We start from the raw sequence: 23,527 nt of genomic DNA on the forward strand, positions 1-23,527 counted from the left end.
ACACATTTTAACAGTTAGCAATTTGTGGGCATGTGTTAGTTTCACTATTACAACGTAGACGAAATGTTACTATAGATTAAGTTTTTTTCTAATCGAAAGCATACACATATAATCATTAACTAATAACATACACAAATTTGTTTTGATGTTTTACCTAAGATTATCACGTCTTTAATAAAGTTTTGAGAGAACATCCGACGTAGAGGTCGGAAGCAGATTCAGTCAAGCTGGGCGATTCCATTTTTTTCTTAATTTTATTAAATGTTTTTGAATAAGTATAATTATACAGAACTACTTATAATTTTATAAATAGATAATAAGATAATATCTGAGCTAGAAATGATTTCATAAGGAATCTTCCGGCTTGGTTGTCATTACAAAAAATCCAGTTTTTAAAAATAAACACCTCATCCTAAGAATGGATCAATCCATACGTTTTGTGATTGGCGTATACATTTTTCCGCTAATATAATATTGTGTATGGGAGCTTCTTGTTATAATTCACTTCACAATTCACTGACAGTAGTAAATGCGTCATTGATCTATTCTCACGTTGATCTATTCTAACGTTCTTTTTTACGAATAGATCAATTTGTTTATTCAACAGGTGTACGAGGATTTTTTTCATTACATTACAAAGAATAGAGACTTCTGATCAAGAGAGTGTAGAAAAATGGTACTGGGGATAGCCCTGCTAATATGTCTGTGCATTCTGTTCGCAGTTTGGATTTTTGTAAAGTTTGTGATTTGGATTCGAATGGTTATAATTGTCAACAGGATTCCAGGCCCACCTGGGTTACCACTTATTGGAAATGCGCATCAATTCAAGACTGAGCCACATGGTAAGTAAATTATATAGGTCATTTAGAATAGAAGGGTTACTATTAGAAAAACAAGGTTTCTTCTTGTTTGAGTGCTTGGATTTTTAATCCAGGTAGATCCGTTTCCCCTTAAATTTCTAGAAAAATAAGAGATGAAAATAAATGCCCTGGCCTTGACCTGAACTATGAACGGTATGAACAAATTTCAGACCCCCGTCCTTATTTTCCAGCCCTGTATCTCTGGGTTTACGTAGATCAAGAAATAGTGGGAATAATCATTCTTTTAGCTTCAGTAGATTTAACAAAATTGAAAATCTACCTAAAAACAACTAATATTTTCAACTAAACTGTTTTTTCTTATGGTCTCTAAATTTTTGAAAGCAGAAGAAGGTTTTTTTTGCTCTCAGACAGCGGGAGGGGTTTCACTTCACCCAGTGCTCCCCACCCCACGACCTTATCCCCACCATGCTATTCGTTCGTTTTAAAGGAAAATGTCTTCTTAGTATAGGAGTGTCCCTGAATATGAGTGTCCCAAAGGAACACCCCTGTCAGCCATTATTTGACACGAAACGTGGTATCAACATTTCCGTCAAAATTCATGTTTTGTAAGGTTCTTGACAGTTAGCAGAACCTCAATCCATATGATAATGTCGCATGTTTGGTGATTTTGTCTTCTATATTTTACTTACTATAGGCCTACAGATCTTTCTGCTCTTTGGTACATATTCTATTTCCTCTACAAAAAATTAGTAGTTTCCTGCACATGACTATAATATACAGTGTTTGACATTCTTTTACATGACTCAAGTTAAAAATTGTCTTTCTTAATGGACAGGTCGAGGTAGCAATGTGAACCCTAGTAATTGTCCGTATAGATTTATTTTAAATTGAAAATGTTTTAGTGAAATAGTGCCATAGGAAAATTGCACGACACACCATCATATGCCTATTATATGTATTTCACGACATACTTGTAACTGTCTTCACGTGACTATCAAACTATTTTGACAAAAACATGCTGTGATGTGCCCAAATATGGTAGTGATATGCCCAAATATGGTAGTGATATGACATCATCGTGTCCATATATGGGCACATCACTTTGTTTTGTCATATAAAGTTTGATAGTGTAGACAGAGCTTAACCTTAAAACCTTCCAAGACACAGGCACCACATACACATGAGATGTATTAAACAATTTGCTACTGCACTCAATTGTGGAGATACAGCACTGAGAATCGGTGGAAAATGTACGTACCAAGTCGGGAATTAAAATTCACATTCATTAGGCATGGGACGTTCTTTTTAATCAAACAATTGTCCTAGGCCTATAGAATATAGTTTACTGCCGTAATGATCGTCTTTATTTATTTTATTTTTTTTGAAGTTGTTCCCGTTTAAACCCCGTACAAAATGTGTCATCGACAGGACCATGTAGAGAATAAAGGATATTTTCGATACGTGTTGTGTCACAGGGGTTTCATTTATGTAGGCCCAATATGTTTCAGATTTCCTTTCTCGTTTTACCATCGTTTTACAATAATAAATTAAACAAGTTTGAAGGATACATAAAAAGCGAAAAAAAAAAGCACTTGAACAAGTGTGCCACCTAAAAAAACGATAAATACATTATTATATTTTCAAAGAATTGTATAACAGGATACCAATGTTTATTTTATTTATAAGATAAGTTTGTTTTTCCATTTCCATGTTTTATGTAATGTAATTCATCATACACAGTATGGCCTCGTTATACTTATGCAATTTTGTATTTCAACGATATAGGCCTAAGCCGTTTATGAATTGAGAGAGCATTCAGTAATCTATTTTAATATAGCATGACGTCATTGGTTACAGTGTTATTATGTTTATAAGACAGATTAAAATGAACTGTATTCATTGTTAATGTTCAGTTTTTATTAGTTCGCATTATGCAAAAGAGCTAAACTGCGTGGACCTAAGTACTATACATTTTTGTATTAAATTAAATATTTTAACGCGAGATGAGCAACGATGCCCGTCTCCTACCTTTGGCGAAACTACAATTCAAGCCAAGATTGTTTTTCCAAAAAAATGGACAAAAATCTTCATAAGCTAGGCTAGTTAAGCATATTTATCATCACCTTTGGTGCTGGAGGTGCTAGTTTGAAAAGATTGCCCTGGTTTATAATTAGATAAATACACATGCAGAGCCTTTAGCATTTTGGCGATTGAAGAGAGATGTTTATCTCCTTCATAAAACAGTCTGTGGTGTGCAATAAAATATTGACTTTTTTCTCCATTTATTGGCCTCCTCAAGTCCAGTCCACACTACACTTTTGGATTAAATTAAAACACATGTTAAAATGTATAGAAGGTATATAAATACTGAATAAGTTCACGTTTATATAAGATTGTATTATGAATCGAAAAGTAGTAGCTAAAAATGTGTAAAATCTATATGTATATTATGTATTTACACAAATGGTTTTTGTACGCTGTCAGAATATGGGTCAAATAAGCCTAAGGTAACCCGTATAACCCCATTTTAAATTGAATTGGAAACGAATATTCACCGGAAATAAATGGATAATAATATCATTGATTCCACCAGTTATGACATAATTGCCGGATTGTGATCATTTTCTGTACCATAGCAACAGTTCAGGTCTACGCATCATTTCATGTTCTTTATACGCCGCCGCTCCGAATGGCATCATGCCTGAAATCTACCAAATATGGCTTTGTGTGGATTAAACTAGTTTTTCGTCCCTTCCTTTTACCCTTCTATGAAGAGAGTGAGAGATGAAATTCTACTCTCTGAGGACGATGCAAGTCAAGATTAATTAATTAAAATCAAAACATAATTTTATTTCCTGTAAATATGAAATTTAAGCGGATATAAAGGCAAATACCAGTTATTAATTTAAGGAATTTATGAAATCATTTCATATTACCATGGGTTTATTGACAACATGGGGAAATATCTCAATACTGAATTATCAAATTAAATGTAAATGTCAAATATTAATTTTAAGAGTAATAAATTATGATTTTTTTTTCACGCCAATGAGACAATATGGCTAGGGGATACTCCCTTGCTTCAATTAATAACCGTTTGATTGCGCCCATGAATACCATCTCATAGATTGGATCTATCACACAGAATCAGCCAAATGAGTCAAGTGGAAGAATACAAATAAGTGGGTGAATAGGCCTAGGAAGTTGGAGAAGTGGGATATTATTAAAGCTGGAACCCAAAAATGTCTAAATAGGGTTCGTGGCATAGGACATGTGCGAAACGTTTCCTAAAGTGATCAATATCATGTTGTGACATTTTAGCCCTTTGGGTGGGCCTGTGCACATCTACAGACGTACTGTGATTAAGATTATGTTAACCCTAAAAAACAGGAACACAACCAGTTATAGAGTTGACGTTGCATTTGTATTTATAGGCCTAAATACATAATATTATGAAAAACGTTAGTTTCACGTTCGGGATTTTAAATATTTGAAAGAAAATTTAAAAGAAAAAGTCGATTGAAAATGTATCAATTGTGTTAAAGAATTTCTTAATAATGATAATCCTGCTAAAACAAGATCAATACGGTAGAGTACATCACTGTACCTATCTAAATGTACTTTAATAAGTCACTGTGATTTTGCATAACTAAATCATTTAAACTATTACTATATTTACTGTATGTCTTTATTCGTTTCAGCAAAATAGGCCTATATGACGAAAGAAATGAGGTGTGGATTGGGGCCTGGGTGGGTGTAGTGATATTTCGCTATACCTTCTTGAGGGGAAATATAAATAATGTATGCATTTCATGGTGTAGTTAGGAGGAAACCAATTTATGCAATACACTGTCGATAATTTATGTTGCATGACGTAGGCCGTAACTTTACGAAGACCACCAAAAACTGTTGTGGGCGTTTTCACATTTGTGGGTTCAACATGCTCTTTAAACGATTGCGTAAATGAACTACAATTGCACCGGTATTACCTACACCGGTCTTTACTGATACTGATCTCGGTCAGATTCAACAATTAACTTGCTCCGGACGGTCATTATGATTCACCAGGGCAAAAATAAATATGCTGACCGTCGTCGTTTGCACACACACACATATACTGTAGCATCTTCTTTTATTTTAATATTTCTACACATTATACACAAGAAGATACATACTCATGAGTAAAACTTACCGTACCCGAGTAAAAGATATTTAACCGGGTAATTTGCATCATATCACCAAAGTTATAAATTTGGTCATAAAACCAAGTTACCCGGTAAATTAACAAACTTGAACTACCTTTTACCCGAGTAAGTTACCCGAAGTTAGCGATAACTGTGTTATTAAAACCAACTTACCCATGTGTGACCGTTCAGGCTTTATTTACACGTGTATATAAGTTTGTTACTCCCACCAAAATTAGTGATAGTGTTTGTGCCAATGGTAGGCCTACAACCCGGATAAGATAACCAAGCCAAGTAACAACAGTAGTGAGAATGTCTATTCGTCAATTTGAAAAGATTGGCCGGTAATATTTTACAATAAACCTATTCAAAGAATGCAAATAAAAGTTACTGTTGACAGAAAGAGGCAAATACATTTAACTTGTCAATACGGAATGTTGATGGCTATTATATAAAACAAATTTAATAAGAGTTTGCATTCTGTAAGTGTATTATATTGCTGCTTAGAAACTCAATTATATTGGTATTTGCTCGCAGCCTCCTTAAACCCATTGGTTTGCCACTGCCTTTCACTCATTTCATTGTGAAAATAAATTACCATTGCAGGTTTTCAAATGTCTTGATCTTTCCATTGCTGTTAAGATGATAACAATGGAGTCGGATAATCCATGCCTTCACTCAATGCATTGTTAAATATACCATGTAAAGCATAGCCCTACCTTACACCCATAATTGCTCATAGTTGTCATGGTTGATATATTGTAGGCCTACAGGTTAATATTAAATTGAGGTGCAGCATATATCGGTAGGCCTATGTCCTCGAATAGAAAAGAAGACGTTAATATTTGTAATGTTTTGCTCGTGTATAGTACTATATTTAGACCTAAACATTTAGATCCACGTAGACAGTAGTAGTAGTATCTAAATAGAAATATTTAATTGCAATATAATGTATAGGATCTGGTGTTAAAATAATTATTTTATATTGTGATAGACGTCATAATATTTGCTTGTAATTGGGTTTCATTCCTATTTGAGAATACAGTAATTTACGAGTCATCATCTATCACCTGGAGATTTTAAATCACCCTTTTAAATTCATTATCTTATCACACCAAGTAGGTTGATTTACGACGTTCGTAAACCCCCACCTAACCACCTGAAACCATTGAACATGAAAATATGCTGAGAATGCCTTACGCAATATGTTTTCAGGCCACAGCAAAATTACATTTCCAGAAGTAGGTTACAACCCATCCTACTGTATGTGCACCTGGTATGTGTACGTTGGCACAATTGGTAATTTCAACAAGAAATTGGTTACCGTATTAGTTATAATACCGAAACGTCCCTTGGCCAAAACGTCTCTGAGCCGGAACATCCAAAATGTGATGCTCAAGAACGAAGCGACCACATCCTCTAGTATAAGAAATTAAATTTGTTCTTTCATTAATAAACATTCTTATACGTTAAATGAATCATTCTAGTATCTAAACATAGCAAACATGTACACTGAAATTTCATATCGTCCTACAAGGGTAACTTGATGTATAGTTTAATTTAAGGCTACGCACGAAAATGTACTTTAAATGGGGACAAATAGACAAATTATATTAGGACATGTTATTATAAATAACCTTCGATGGTAGTTACTGTCTATAGTAAGTTTAGTGATCAGAAATATTGACGTTGTCCAGACATCATGATCCAAAGGGTAATTTCTCTTTTTTAATTAGGTTAAAATGCTATAAAATTGTGCCTTCGTCATTGATTTGTAATTCGAAAACTTTAGTTGACCTATTATAATTACCATGATTATTATTATTAAATATTTTTAGATTATTTAAAAGTTGAATAAACGGTTAAGTTAAAAAGGACATTGTACTCTGAGATCCAGTGTGACATCTGAAAGGATATTTCGGTTGCGGTAGCGTGGATTTCGGGCCTAACCACATTTAGTTTTTCGTTTTACTTATAATTAAGTGTAATTTATAAAGGATTCTTTATAATCAAATTGAATGGTTTTAAAATTGACGACGCAATAGTGCTGAAAAAATCGCAGGTTTGATTTCACGCAGGCGGGGGAAAACACAATTATTAGAAGGGCATTTTCTTACGTTGCGTAGATTGCGTTACGTTGCGTCCTAGTGGGAAAACAAGCTTTAGGCAAGATACTTTACTTACGTTTGCCTCTCTCCACCCAGGTGTATAAATGGGAACCCGGTTAGATTAAGACACAACTTTTCGCTGATTTTTAGCTGCAATATGGGAGTATGTTTCCATGTTTAATCCACAAAAAAATGACTGGGGTAATAATGTTCACAGCTTAGAGGTTTCACAACATTAGACGCTATATAAATCCTGGATTATTATTATTATTGCCGTTCTTTTGTTTCATTTCTTGTTATAAGTGTACATTCAAAATCCAGGTTTATAACTTGTCCAGTAAAACCCATTCGACGTTTATGGATTTCCTGTTCCATTGTATCACTTTTTTTGGATAATGTATAAATATTTAGAGCTGACATTTATTGCTATTATTTATTGCTTTCTATATTCAGTATTCTCCTTATTATTGTTATTTTATTTCAGTCATTTATTTGTATATGGAATAAGAATTAGGAAAATGAAAACATGGGGAGTGTAGTGTGGCATATGGATATAAGAATTGCCCCAAGTCTGTAGTTATTTCGAGGCTTCTGGATGTTTTTCTGAAATGCAATCTCAAGTAGTATAACGTATAAAACGCCATATGTGCCATCATATTTATCTTTTTACTAATATTAAGTCAAAACTCCGCCTGGAACCCAAACTAATGGCTATAGTCTCTGACAAGGATTAGGAGGTGGAGGAAGGGGTACTGGGCTTGGGTGTATAATATTGCAATTAATGTTGGTTTGGATTTGGATGCATTTTTGTTTTGAGAATATTATATATACAAATATTTCACTACGAACATTGACAATTTGTAGTATCGACTGTCCTTGTTACTGGATGTAATTGCATTGACTTGCTGATGTATATGACGTCATGTCACCAGGGACGTTCTATTTATTTTGAGGAAGGAACATTTTGTCCAGATATGGAAACATTTAATATGAATTAGACACTGTGCAGTGATTCGCAAATTTAGTGTATTTATAATACAAGACGTGAAATAAATTCAATTTTTGAATAACAGAAATGTATATAATGTATAAACCAAATGCTTACTCTGCCTGCCTGTAGTTTTAGTGTTGTATTGAATTCTGTTGTATCTGCAATAAATAATTAATTTAAATGGGTGCAGAATTTAACAGAATTAGGACTTGAGAATCGCTCGTTACATTACTGCATGTTTTTGAAAGTGTATTATTTTAATTAAATAGTATGGCTTAAAATTGAGTGAAATAAATGGCACCACCGTGCCTAAAAAGCACGAGATTGGATAAATTATGATTTTATCTCTAAATAATGCTGTTCTATTCCGAAAACATAGATGAAATAAAATTATATAGCTTATCATAAAAAGTTATTCATGACTTCCTCCATATTGCATAAGCCAAATTATTCCTGTTATACTATTTGTACTAATAGTAATAAAAAAAAGTGAATTCAATCTATTCAATTATCTGATACAGTATTACATGTTGTATTAGGCCCATATCGTTACCTCATAATACAAATCACATATCTTTAAGTATAACACCGGTGAGTATAAGTAACCGTAATTATTATGTAATCATATTTTGTATTATCTGATTTTATGAAAATCAATGTTTTATTTTTTTCTTCTCAGAATTTTATATGCAGTTTAAGAAGTATCATGAACAGTTTCCGTCAATTTACCGATTATGGATTGGCCCCGTGCCATCCGTTCTGCTATGTTCACCTGAAAGTGCTGAGGTAGGTATATTCTTCAATGTTGTGAATTCTGCCCAGCAGCATAACACCTAAGGGTACATCTTTGGCGGTGGCGTAACGGCTATGATCGCTCACTGGCTAAACCCAGCGGCCCCAGTGGTCAGGGGCCCCATAGCATGAACAGTCCACTGCAAGTACCCAGCGTTGGAGAGCCTCTTAGGAGTGCTAAACCAGGGGTCTTTACCCTGACGTTAGGCCACTGATCTTCGAGAGCCAACAAAGTGATCACTTATAACAAGAGTGCCCCTTGGATATGGGTTGGCCGTGTGTTAGAACATATCACGTGATTGCGGGGCGCCCTCGCAATCATCTTTTGACAGCGTGAGCATCTCATCCTCTTCACCTCACGCTGTCAACAGATTACCACGCCAGATTTTGGCTAAGTAAAATAATTTTTATTTTTACATTTTACCAGTCCCTTTTATCCTCCTACACTGGTAGGATTTGTGCCAACACACAACATACTTTGACTGAAATTTATCTCACACGGGCTCACATGTGTCAAAAATATATTTCCCCTCGTTCAACCACGGGAAAGGTCTTCATAATAGTGGTGTCTCTGCTAATTCCAACTAAACTATTAGACCTCCTCATTATGCAGACATTTTTGCAAGTAAGTAGGCCTAAGGCTATTCTGTTTCACCTATGATTGTTTTTAATTGATATGCAATGTTATGGTTTTGATAACTTCAGTCAATCGTTTAAAAACGTGAATTAGTTTGACAACACCTTCACGCTAATAAACGACGATTCTTAAAAAGATACGCCGTGGGGGTTTAAGATACGCCGTGGGGCTTAAACCGCACGATTTAACGTAAGAAAGCTTTAAAAGACCATCAACGTTAATTATGATTGCAACAAATCTTATGATTAAATAATTCTTTTTGACATAACGTAGAACGAGTGCACACGTTCATAATCATTTCTAATTAATTGCGTTCCAAATAGAACAAAAGATGACATATATATTCTCTCCAAATGAGAAATGTAGACTTTGAATATGCCATTTTGTAGTTTTGATAAAGTTATTCACTCCGTAGAAAAATAAAATAGTAATTTAACTTATAAAAACATAAACGGTTAAATTTAATAAAAACCAATTGTCTGACAATTTGACTATTATTTGCTTTGAATTAGGCTACACCTTTTCTCTGGTATATATTTTTTTTAGTTTCGATTAGTCTTGGAACTTATAAAAGGATTCGTTTCCAAATAAAGATGTTTATTATTTATTAAAATATCATAATGGTTCTGACTTGCATAAAACATGTAAAATGTCACTACCACGTTGAACAATTGGTAGGATAAGTTAACTGACATTAACAATTATTACTCGGAACGGCTAGAAGCAAACTAGATAATCAGACAAATTATCAAATTAATTAACGTGAATTAAGTAATTATAAAGCGAATTAGACTTCAACAACTGACTGATCCATATTTCCACTACAGACGTCTACGGGTGATGATCTGGAAAACTAAATCACTTCCATTCAATGATGTAACAGAGGTCACCAGGTCACTGTTGACAAATTCGATTTCCGTTATGTATATTCACATGAAGGTTTTACAAATTCTGTTTATAGTTTTAAAAGCTTAGGTTAACCATGCAAACTCAACATGTACGTAACATTAAAATATGAGCGCAGACAATTATTATTTATGCCATCCTATGACATGAAGTATATACAATTATAGCCTAAGGCCTGGTTCCCACTAGCGACGTAACGTAACTCAACCAACGCAACATAAGCAAATGCCCTTCCAATAATTGTGTTTGCCCCCGCCTGCGTGAAATCAAACCTGCGATTTTTGCAGCACTGTTATTGCGTCATCGGTTCCCACTTGTGATTACGCAATACATCACTTTGCGTTAATACGTCGCTGCGTTGCGTTCTAGTGGGAACCACACTTACGTGTTGAATTTGGTATTTTGGTATTTTATATTTATAATAAGAAAGATAAGTAGCCTAAGAAGAAAGTATAATAAAAGTGCGAAAAAGTGTGAAAAGAGATACCATAACACAAGCAAGAGAGCTTTTGATCTGTGGCGCCTTTAACTTAAAAATATTAATTTACAAATAAATAAAAAAATATTTTGATATAGTGGCCTAAAGGATAAGATAAGAAAGACACGAAAATTATGCTTTTCCAATACGTTATGGTTTGTTCGTCTTCTTTACACACATAGGTCTATTGATTAAAGATGTCGTCACATCATAAAATGAAACAAAGATGACAAAGATAATTGCCTAAGCAAGAACATAATTTCAAAGATAATAGTAATAATTATATCAATAATTGGTCCGATGTTTGCCCTTCCCTGTAGGCCTACTTACTACAATGTACATTTGAGAACATAAGTGTTAGTACAAGTTACGTCAGAGTGGGCAAACATTGGACGCAAAACTAGTTTAAAATATCATCCTGATATCAAACATCGGAATAGAAGAAAAAGTGCCGCTGGGGTTTCCCATAACCCGTTGATCTACCTTTGTAATAGGATTCTATCCTGCACACATTAAACACTTGCTAAATATTTTTTTTAATAATTTTGTTTTTTTAAATAATTGAGTTTTAAATCCGTAAAAGAAACCGAATAATGACCCGGATGAATGCATTATTTCAGACAAACAGTTAGTACTAAACGTAATATTTGATAATCTGAAAAGAAAACACTACTGGCGTTTCTAAGTCTTTCTCATAAACACAAAAATAACATTGACTGTTATATTTTACTGGGGGAAATCTCCAAAGAAATTTCTGAAATGCTTCTATATTCTCAATTATTTAATGATTGGATTAAAACCTTTTCAACCTTTGGTGTAATAAGATATTGTAAAGGATGTAAGTTAACAAAGAACATAATTTAAAAGAAAGTAACTAAAGATTTGTGAACTTACGTAGGACGCAACGCAATGACGTAAGCGCAACACTAGTAATTTGACCAATCACAGGCGATAGATTTTTCAAACTGCCGCTTTTCATTGGTTACTTACGTCCTTACCTGGTTATGTTTACTCATTTAAAACTTATTTACGTTCGTCTAAATTTGTTTACATGATTGTATTTGTAATTGTTTAAAAATAAGATTGATTCAAAACATAAAATGCATGAGTCTTGGTATAATGATTGTTATTGTCTGTTTTACTTTTCTGTTGGACGAAAATAAATATTGTATTGAACATGATAATATGAAAGTGCATGCCTTGGTTGTTGTAGGCTAGTCTGCTGTGTACTTTTAAGAAGTATAAATTGAATGTGAAACATGTTTAGGAGGCTTTGACAGAATTCAGAGACATTATTGTCTTTTTGCCTGCAGCAACTAGACCTTACGAACCCATGGTGTATGGGTTCAGTAGGTATTAGTATTACCGGTTTCAATTGATATAAACAACATCAGCACGCCCGGCAAAGCCTTCAAAAAATGAACCAAGTGCAATGTTTCCCATCATGGAATAATTACACTGAATTAAGACTTAATAAAAAGAAATAAATGCTACAAAATGTTTTCATTAAAGACTATTTTTTTGTCTCTACTAGGTAATTCTCAACAGCAACAAGCACACTCGTAAAGCACATTTCTATACGTTCTTAAAACCTTGGCTTGGAGATGGGCTCTTGTTAAGGTAAGTAATATTGTTAATAATAATTAATATATACTATAATAATAATAATAAGATTTTTATAGCGCACATACCACTCCAGAGTGCTCAAGGCGCATTTAAAAATAAAAAAGAAATAAATCATACAAATTCCTGACAAATAAAATGCAATTTCTTTGGAGGGTCCCCATCCGTTGTCGTTCTGTCGCGGTCCCGAACCCCTACCTAGGTGACCATAATGGATAATGGTTAATAATGGTTTACAGCATCTTGAAATGTTCAGATGATGTTAATATAATTAATTTCATCTGTTGTGCTATTACTGCGTCAGTCTTTTTAAGACACATCAGGTATTTCAACACGTCATCTGAACGATTTGTGAAATCTTAATCGTAACGTGCACGTTCAAATCACCGTGTTCAAATAATATTCCAAGGAAATTGAGTATATCTTATCAAAGCTTCGTTCCAACTTGGACGTAACGTAACGATGTAGATACATCGAAAGTAAGTGAGTTAATCAATCACAAGTGGAAGTTCGGATTATCTATCGCGTCGTGATTGGTCAAGTTGCTTGCGGTGCGTTTACGTCCTTGCGCGTTGCGAACCAAGCTTAATCTCAGATTCATGTGTTGGAATTGTGACGTTACATGACTCTTGTTTGCAGTTTTAAAGAAGTAACCGAAATGAAAATAATGTGTGGTTTCCACTAGAGACGCAATACAACGACGTAACGCAACATAAAGGATTTGTCCAATCACAAGCGATAGATTATTCGAACTGTCGCTTGTCATGGTCAACTCGCTTGCGTTGCGTCTACGTCCTTGTTGCGGAACCAAGCGTAATAAGATAATTCTCTGTTAAATGTTGGTTCCCATTTGGACGGAAGCGCAACGCAAGTACAGTATGACCAATCACGATGCGATGAATCATCTGAACTGTCTTGTGATTGATCACTTGCGTGGCGCCTCATCGCTGCGTACCTTATAGGGTCGTTAAACTCAATTCCTAAATGAATTGATTATATTTAAAGCAGGGGAGACATGTGGTAAGAACGTCTGTACTTATTCATTTATTTGGTTTTTTTTGCTAGTTCTGGTGACAAATGGTTTAGTAGAAGGAAACTCATCACACCAACATTCCATTTCCAAATATTAAATGATTTTCTTGACGTTTTCAATGAGCAGTCAAAAATCTTGGCAGACAAGTTTGAAGCTGCTACTAAAGAAAAAAGCATTGACATATGTCCACTTGTATGTGGATGTGTTCTAGATGCTCTCTGTGGTAAGTGGTTTAGTTACATCAATATCAGTAAACTAATTTTGGCATTCAAGTTTAAAACGTGCAAATCAACAAATCACTTTGGTTCAAAATCGTTAAGCGGAAATAACAAATAATGTCTTGAATTAATATCAAATTTTAAAATATACTACCGAAAATCAAACGAAGGTTAGAAAAAATGTTTCTAGAAACCTTCGATTACTTACGTTATACTTAACAGGGTGAATTAAGAATATTTTCCTATAATCTGCCTTTTTTTTTCGTACCATAAATAATTCGGTCAACTTTTTAACGTTCCATGTATTTATGGGTGAGCATTTATATTTTTGATTTATACCTACTGTGAAATTTCGGCTAACTGCGTTATGTTTATGTTAGCTAATAAAGTGTGGGGTTACGTACGGTCTCTCCGATCCCTATCGAGTGTTAATTTCTAGAAATACTGTTAACTATAAAGTTTCATAAATTTTGTCCCATATTACATATATTTAAAGGTAGATTTGCGTTAAGCCGATTTTCCACTAGGCGAATTTGTTCGCGCGAATCAAACGTTTCGAAGAGAAAAAAATCGCCTACTATCTTTCCGATCCACTACATGAGCGAATAGCTGCGACGTTCATGTTCTTCGCGTGGTTGCTGAGCATTTCGATTCGCATGAGTGCTCATGAAAGCGTCATATCTCATTTCCTGAGCTCTGATTGGTTGCGCAATATTTCGCTTCGCAAAAAGTAGAAACAATTCGAACTAGTAAATGTCGCTGAAGCGAAAAATCAAAGGAAATAGAATTCGTGGAAGAAGGCAGTATGACAGACAGAAACGCGAATACGCATGTGCATAGCATGACGCTTTCGATTCGCGTGAACAAATTCGCCTAGTGGAAAATAGGCTTTAGGCCTACTGATAAATAGTGTGTCAATTTACGGTCATGCAGAATACAACTGGTATCGGACCCTGTAATAAAAGGAAACAGATACCTTAACATAATAAATAACTTTAAAAAGGTTAAATCAATTTTTAGTTCAATAGGAATAAGAAATAACGTCACGATATGGTCCGGTTATTGTTATATTTCTGGCTAACATCCCTGATTAAAAAGAAGTCTATTTTTAATATCACACGTTGACGTCTTGTATTTTATACCATACACTAAATTTACGTCATGTTCCAAAAACTGATTATTAATACTAGCGCAAGTAATATTTTCTTTAGAATACGAAAATAATTAGTTTCCGTATTGAATGTTGGTTTGTATTTCAAATATTACTGGAGTCCTGTTGATTTGTGTTTTTCAATGTCGTGAGGTCATGCGTTCAAGGTTATACCACTGTCAGTTGTATCTTTATGTAATACTATAAGATGCACCTTTGCTTTATTTACTCGTGAGTGTAAAGGCTTAGTTATTTTAGCTGGGTAAGTTAGTTACCTCCCACCAAAGTTAAAATTGGACACTGAAGCCATTAGCCGATAAAATAACTAACCAAATGCTGTTTTATACACACAACATCTAACCTGCCCTGTGATACACTGACATTTTAACTTGAAACGATAAATATGAGAAAATCTGTGAGAATGAGAAAATGTCGCCCAGACCGAGATTCGAACCCGGAACCTTTTCCTTGATATATATCCTAACCATTAGACCACCACTGGGGCTTTCATGGTATTTTATATTATATTATGTATAAATATGAGAGATTGCGACGGACACGTGACGCGTCAGAATCGCGTTTTTAATTGAACACAGACCGTTGCACACGCAATAAGGTGTCGTAGGCCTACTATTAAATTTTGGTATGCAACGTTCATAATCATTTTACCCCATCCCAGTGCATGTGAACTGTAAAAATAATGTCTATCGTGTTTATAGCTACATGTTGTTTTCCTTCACTGGAATGTGAAGGCAATAACTACTATGTATTTTACTACTATTTTGCAGAAACAGCAATGGGTCATCGGTTACACTCACAGGATAATGACGACAACCCGTACGCCAAAGCTGTCAAACGGTTAGTGATCAGTTATTCAGCAGAAGAAAAAAAAAGTTTTAAACAATTAATACTATTATAATTTAACATAATGTGTTTTAACTGTAATTGATTGATGTGGGTGCAGGGGGTGGAGGATGATTTAATTTTGATTAAATTGAATTGAAAACATTCTTTATAACGACAGTAAAATTACGAAAATTACGAAAAGAAGACGTTGTTGAAACCAATGATGTTCATTATTGGTGGTGTGAAGTATGGAAAGCCAAATATTTGCCTTACCATAGCTAACAACAATACGATTTCCCCTAATATTAACAGCTACTTCAAACCCCTTTCAGATTAGCAGAAATATTACAAGAGCTGTTTAAGAAGCCTTTATATTGGATACCAGCTATTTTTAACCGAACACAATCTGGAAAAGAGTACAGTGAATGCCTTAGGGTTGTACATGGATTGACGACAAGGGTAAGTACACTGTTAAATATTGTATTTGTGCTTTTATGTGCACGGCCACAAGGAAAGAACAACCATTAATGATCTGGTTAAATAAAGTTAAATTGAATTGATAATGTTTAAGATTACACAAAAACTACCTGCATCTATAATATTTATATCATGTCGTTTATTTCCCTTATTTGCTTTCACAAGTGCACGTACGGTACAACCGGATACAAAGTACATTATAAACCAAACGGTTCATTGTTTGTAGGTCTATTCAACTTGACTCGGGGCGCCTGCTGTCAAAGGCTGTTATAATAAAAACATATACAATAGTAGAAATTCATAGCCTAAAGATTACACTAAAGAAAGGTTATAAAATGAACATTATCAATGAATGGTTTTTATCACCGATACTATCTATATTTAAGTATTGAGAAGAGTGTTAGTAGCTTTCATTATTGTATCGTCAGTATATAAGCAAACAATGATGCTAGTGTTCTAATGATATTGTAATATTAGTAGTAGGCCTATAGTTGGTATGATAAATTTAATGTGTTGACAATTTTCATGAGTCCACATTACGGCCACAAACGCAACCGCGTATACTTTTTTAGCAATAACATGAATCTGGTGTTTTTTTTTCAAATGGACAATACTGCCGTGCCAAAAACATTCGACAAATGACATGATACTGGACACTGTTTATTGTCGCTAGACATGATACGGTTGTGTGATGACAAAATGAACACAGCTTTTAGATTTTGTATTGTTAAAGAATAACCAAATTGAATAAGATTTCACACGGGAATCAGAGTTATCAGTAAGCTCATTTACCACAAGAGTAATTTCTTAATTGGAAGTGAAAACCTGGCGCATAACACTGCATTTCTAAACCAAAAGAGCTGTGACTTTCGTGGCAATTTTAAGCATTAAGTGTTTCACAAAGTGTTACCATTTGTCCCCCAAGTGTTAACCATTACCTTTATAGATGAAATAATATTTATTCAAATCAACTATACTATTGCCATTTAGAAACTTAATACGTCATCAAATTATGCCGTTGGCAACTATACACGACGACTATTGTAAGTGTCATAACCACTCAATACAGTGTATAGAGATTCAAATCAATGCATTCGTATAGGCCTATTATTTAAATACCTTCCACATTTAAATACCTTCTATTTTCCCCAAGCTAAACCTCCAGCCAACTATACACTTGTTAATACTTTCCACACCGCCAATACAGAGGCCTGCGTATGTGCATATACTGTAGCCATTTTTAACAAGCAATTTCAACACCGTCAACCGGCATGGTCATGTTTAGGTTTTATTTCTAATAGTATCGGCACGGTAATTCACAATTGAGATGGTCTAGCGTGTGTGAAATGTATGTTATGAGTCTATACCTTATTTTCTATCGATCCTATAGACTGCGCAAATTATATTGTTTACCTGCACAGAAAACGCGCATGGTCGACCGTGCCGATAGTAAAAACCAGGGAGTTGTAAACGGGTATTACATAATATACGGTAGACGTCTACCGTGCTGATCGTAGTAATAAATTACACACAGTGTTGAACGTTTGATAGCGCATAGCCTTCTTGAATGATAGTTGAATTGTGTTATGAATATATAATTAGAATTATCTTATCAATCACAGGTGATAAAATCCAGGTTAGAAGATTTCCAAAAATCCGGATTAGATCATCAGTTCAACGAAAGCCAAGATGGAGGCGGTAAGAGAAAACGTCTGGTATTTCTTGACGTTCTGCTAAAATCACATCTTGACAATCCGGCTTTTACATTTAACGATATTCGAGAAGAAGTGGATACATTCATGTTTGAGGTAACCTACTTTAATTTCAAATTATTTTAGAGAGACTTTATTTTCGCGCATCCTTATTTTTCGCTATACATTTCATACACTGTATATACATGTATTTAGTATAGTATAAACTTTAATATTCGTAAATTATTCAATTTGCGATTTCTTAAACTCTGCGTGAAAATTTGGTTGCTAATCGAGAAACTAAAATCACTTTTATGTTACTGCATACTTTTAATTTCAATATTTAACTACAGGAAACCAATTAGATATATATTTAATGTTGACTGATAAGAGGGAGGGGGTATATTTTAATTAATTCATGGTTATTGTTTATTGAGCAAATAACAACTTCATTAAAAAATAACGCACAACAATAACATTTTAAGCTATGCTGCTACAACCGGAACTGAGCCACCCACTTGATATAAAGCAATCAAACGATAATGCCACAAGAAATGATTGTAAATTGTCAACTAAGTAATTGCATCATAACAAATAAGTCATTAATAATTCATATTGGTACACGCTGCAAAAATGGAAAAATATATTTACCTTGATGATCTAAAACTGCATAAATTAAGGTCGATATATTTCACGAACTTGAACTTTCGAGTTACCAACCAATAGTCAGTATGCTTATCATCTGAATACAGGCTTATTAATTAATTTCCAGGGTCATGACACAACATTCTCAGCTCTGTCATGGGCCATTAACATCATTGGGAATCAGCACGAGGCCCAGGCGCTGATTCAGAAGGAGCTGGATGACATATTTCGTGGTGATGACAGACCTGCCACTAATGATGACCTGTCGAGGATGTCCTATCTTGAGAGGGTTATCAAAGAGTGCCTCAGACTTAAGCCACCAGTTACGGCAATTGGAAGGAAACTGGACGAAGATACGATGATCGGTTAGTACACGATTTATATAAAAATATATCTTCGTTGGTTATTCGTTGTTAGGTATACTGTAGCATATATTAGCATAAAATATAATCATTTTTACGCATAATGTTATTTGCATGCAATATTACTTACGGTACTATAATACCATATTTTTATTATTTAATTTTTCATTCATTTATTCTTTGCCATTAGCCTTTAGTATTTTTCTAAATCATTATATTTACAGTATAGTTACATTTGGAGCACCTTTTTGTATTGCCTTAATTAATACTTAATTAAGGTAAACTCTGGTTGTTCCGTATTTCAACTCACCTTATACTAAAAAGACCCGATACAAAATTAATTTTTAACTAAAAGGTTGTTGAAAGAATAAATGTCCCATAGTTGGCAAATTGAAAATAATAAATGTAGTGTTGAAGCAAACCGATTTGTGGTTCATTTCAAACTTGGGTAAAATAAAACGATGCGGTTCCATGTAAGGGAATATTGGACTTCGTGGTGGATTGAGTTAAGACTCGTCAGTCGACAGGTCTATAATAAGGCAATTCCAAGCAATCGTTGATTCATGTGATTCCAATACCCTGGAACCTGTTGTTTGCTTTGTTAAACATTTGAAGCTGGTACGAAGTTGGAAATTATGATTTATGTTACCTGATATAACCTTGTATAATATATATTTATATACGCTAAATCAACGAAAATGTTTTCTAGTTATGGTCTTACCACCATTTCGTTGAAGTTTAATTTATTTTACAGTAAAGTTGCATAGTATCACGACTTCTGATTGCCATGCTGACACATTCTGTCTATAAAAATTGATTTAGTTTAATCCGCATAAAACAAAATCCGTTGAAAGTAATACATGTTATTATTACGCACCGGTATTTCATCTCGTGATACGTGTTACGAGATTGTTTACGGTATTATTGGGGTTTCCAGGTTATAAGCAATATATATACGGAATCCTCGATTCGTTTGCGTAATTGGCCTACCGGTACTTAAGCTCAGGTACATGCATGAATTTTAAGTATAATATCTGGTTAATTGTACATAAATCAAATATTTGTAATAGAAATCAAGACGAAAAAACATGAATTTCCCTTAAAATGGTCAAATACAAAATTTTGCACAATATTGCTATAAAAACCAGACTTTTTTCAGTACTAGTTTAACCTATTAATATCAACAAGCTGGTGTAAGGCAAATAAAATCCCTAAACATTGAATGAAACATATGGGAAACTATAGATCGATAATTATTAGAATGTATGATCAATATAATTTTTTTGCCCGCACCTGGCCTTTAAAATCAATTTAATCGAACTATTATTTCTTCTTACAGATGGTCACCTTGTACCAAAGAATGTCTTTTTAATTGTGAGTTTGGACGCGATTCACCATAATTCCAAACATTGGAAAGATCCGACCGTCTTTAATCCAGATAGGTTCCTTCCAGAAAACTGCGCCAATAGACGACCGTTTGCGTATGTTCCGTTTTCAGCTGGTAAAAGAAATTGTATAGGTACGGGTCGTAAATTGTTTCTGATTATTTGTCATGTCGTGAGGAAGGTATCGAAACCTAGATTGAATACCCACAGGCGGATTGAAATTTACAATACACAAAATATAGGACAGCACTTTTAATTAATTAAATAGAATTTGTAAAATGTGAGAGAATATCACCTGGAATGTAATTGTTTGTAACTACTGTGGAGTAACTTTGCGTCAGGGTGTTGAGTAATTGGTCAGATGTTTTGTCCTATTTTGTCCCACTCGAGAATTGCTTGCGTATTTTTTCGCAAGTATTCTCAATGTACTCAGTATAAAGTACAGATTACGTCAGAGTATGGCAAAACATCTGACCAATTACAGAATATCACCTGTTATAACTTATTAGCATAACGAGTTGTTTTTAACTAATGTTGAATGCACCATTTTAAAATCGCGAGTAAAACGATTAAAGACATCGGAAATTTCTTCCAAATAAGGGCATGGCTGTATTTAGGCCTACCACAAAATGAGTCGGTCCGTTTGTATACTCTTCTTTGAAACTCCCAACAAAACAACGGCTTTTTATAGTACTTTAGATAACTTGGCCACAAGTGTAGTCGTGGGCCAATTTCATGACAATTACCATAATTGTTTACAAACCTGTAACAGCATAACCCGGAATTTTAAACAATGTCAAACAAGATGTCCTTGTCTTTTTTTTTGGGAGGAAGATAATTGAATTCAAAATTATTAAGTTTCCACAGATCTGATAAAAAAAATGTATATGTGTCAGGGTCAGTAAAAATGCCAAACCAACAGTTTCTCAGCGGATATAGGCGGTAATCCTATGCTACAGAAAATGACCAAATACAGTGCGTTTCCTAATCTAATACCCGATTTAGAAACTTTTGAGGGTGAACTGTTATTTCATATTTCTATATTTAATATTTTTCTTGGTATTTTTTCAGGGCAACGCTTTGCAATGATGGAATTGAAGGTTGTACTGTCAACACTGTATCGAAGGTTTAACCTGAAAAGTTTACAGAATGGAGATGAGCAAACTCGGCCAGTGTCGGAACTAGTAGTTCGTCCACAAAATGGCCTCTACGTTTCTGTCACCAAGCGAGATAGGTGATACAAGGTCTTCATTAAATGACACCTTGATTAATATAACTGGTTGAATGTATCAATATTGAGACACAGACGAAAGACGAGCTTTTTGGTAATGGAAATTTATGTCTCATTCCGGTGATTTTAAAAAGAGTCAAAAAGTAATCAAACTTAACAAAATTTGCCCTGTAGGTGAATTGCTTAACATTTGAACTTTTCAGATTAGTATTATATTAATAATTTTCTTGTGTTTTTATTAGATTGTTTGATGTTTAAATGTTTAAATCAACCCACTGTTTTGTTCATCAACACTTTAGGAGTATCTTTTTGCTGAATATAGATAGCCACAGCCTATTATATCACTAACATGCATGCGTATAACATAGTTTGATCTATCAGACCTATTTTACAATGGTTTTCTCAGCAGCTGCAACAGAAACAATAGGTTGATGCGTTGCTATAGCTAATTGAGTTAGGCCTACCTATATGTCCAGGATTTAAACGGAAAAGCCAAAACAATTTCAGTGGTGATTCAATCATCAAACTGACCATTTGTGAATTAAGTGACCAGAAATACGTGAATGGATTGAATAATTATTAGTTTCTACCCTTAGGCAAGGTTAGTCATTTTTAATTTGGCTCTACCCCAACACGTTTTACTTATTTTGTTTTCACACAATGTGTTCGTTCGCGTAAACGTCGTGAATTATATTTTACTACTGTAAATATTGCAAAGCTATTTTAAAATCATCTATATATAGTTTTACAAAATTTAATTTTATTTAAGATATAATTGTTTTGTTTAATATGATATTTTAATAATGTAAAAAGGATTTGAATAAAATTCGAAAATTGACTTTGATTTAGTTGCTAATTACCATTGTACATTGTCACTATATTAATAATATTTTTCAGTTATAGTTTTTAGTAATATTATTCATCTTTCAGTGATACTATTGTGTGTCCTATTCGGAAGGTGAACATTTAGGTACTTATCTTGTCTGTTAAAATGAGTTGGCCTACCGTATAAAATAATGTATTTTTGAACCATTCGTAGTACCACAAAAACGGGTGAGTTTTGCAGTTATGTTTACATACGGTCTTTATTAAAGAGATTTAGCTTGAATACAACAACTATATCCGATACGATATACTCCCCGTTGTTATCCGACATAAATGTATTAATTTTGTCTAATGTTACATTCTGAAACATATCGGAGTTATATCGGAGAAGGTAGTTTAACACGTATACTGCGTACAGTAGTTCGGTTGTAACTCCGATGATTAGAAATACAGCAGCTAATCCCGTTCTTTACAAGCTTTGAATCTTATGTGTGTGAACTAGTAATATGGTAATTAGTAGGCCTACTTATAATTAATTTGGAAAGTTACCAGTAGTTTAATGATAGGGCGGCTGCATATCGAACAGACAATCGACTCTCGATTTATAAATAACGTGGTGACATGCTTCCAGCCGATTCTCGTACAGTATCGCGCCTAGCGACGTTAAACATGCTGCTGTATCGTGTCAGCTACCGACAACCTTCTAAATATATTCTCTCACTATCTACACTGAGGTGAAGGTTGATGTCCGAAGACGCGATACTGCAGAATGTTTAACGTCGCTAAATGTGTGATACCGTGGCTCATTGGTGGAAATGCGCTTGTGAACCGCATGACCATAGATCACACCAGCTACTTATAAGGTCCTTTTAGAGTTAAAAGAACCATAGTAATAACCCAATAATACTATTGTATCTTTTCCGACAATGTTTAGTCATTTGTGAGTGATTTTTCTGAGCATGTGTTTTGTGATGATTCGTGCAAAACGATGTGCCAAAAGAAGCCAAAACCGGAGGTACAGTAATAGTATAAGATTTCTCTGTCTGAATTCGCTGTAGTTTGGTGGTGGACAGTAATCCTCTAACGTGACTATAAAGTAGGCCTTAATAGATTCCTATTACTTT

At 34.2% G+C, this 23,527-nt stretch overlaps 1 protein-coding gene across 1 annotated transcript; it reads left to right on the top strand.

The window, feature by feature from the left end:
• Positions 1-485: 485 nt before the first annotated feature.
• Positions 486-22,416, top strand: LOC140052652 (cytochrome P450 4C1-like). Its single transcript, XM_072098322.1, has 10 exons — positions 486-842; positions 8,784-8,890; positions 12,452-12,537; positions 13,606-13,796; positions 15,730-15,799; positions 16,120-16,246; positions 17,887-18,072; positions 18,728-18,965; positions 20,302-20,481; positions 21,419-22,416. Exons 1-10 carry the CDS (start codon positions 674-676, stop codon positions 21,583-21,585), a joined length of 1,521 nt encoding a protein of 506 aa, XP_071954423.1. The 5' UTR covers positions 486-673; the 3' UTR covers positions 21,586-22,416.
• Positions 22,417-23,527: the final 1,111 nt, after the last annotated feature.

The sequence above is a fragment of the Antedon mediterranea genome, chromosome 6, assembly GCF_964355755.1.
Source record: "Antedon mediterranea chromosome 6, ecAntMedi1.1, whole genome shotgun sequence".
Classification (NCBI taxonomy): domain Eukaryota; kingdom Metazoa; phylum Echinodermata; class Crinoidea; order Comatulida; family Antedonidae; genus Antedon; species Antedon mediterranea.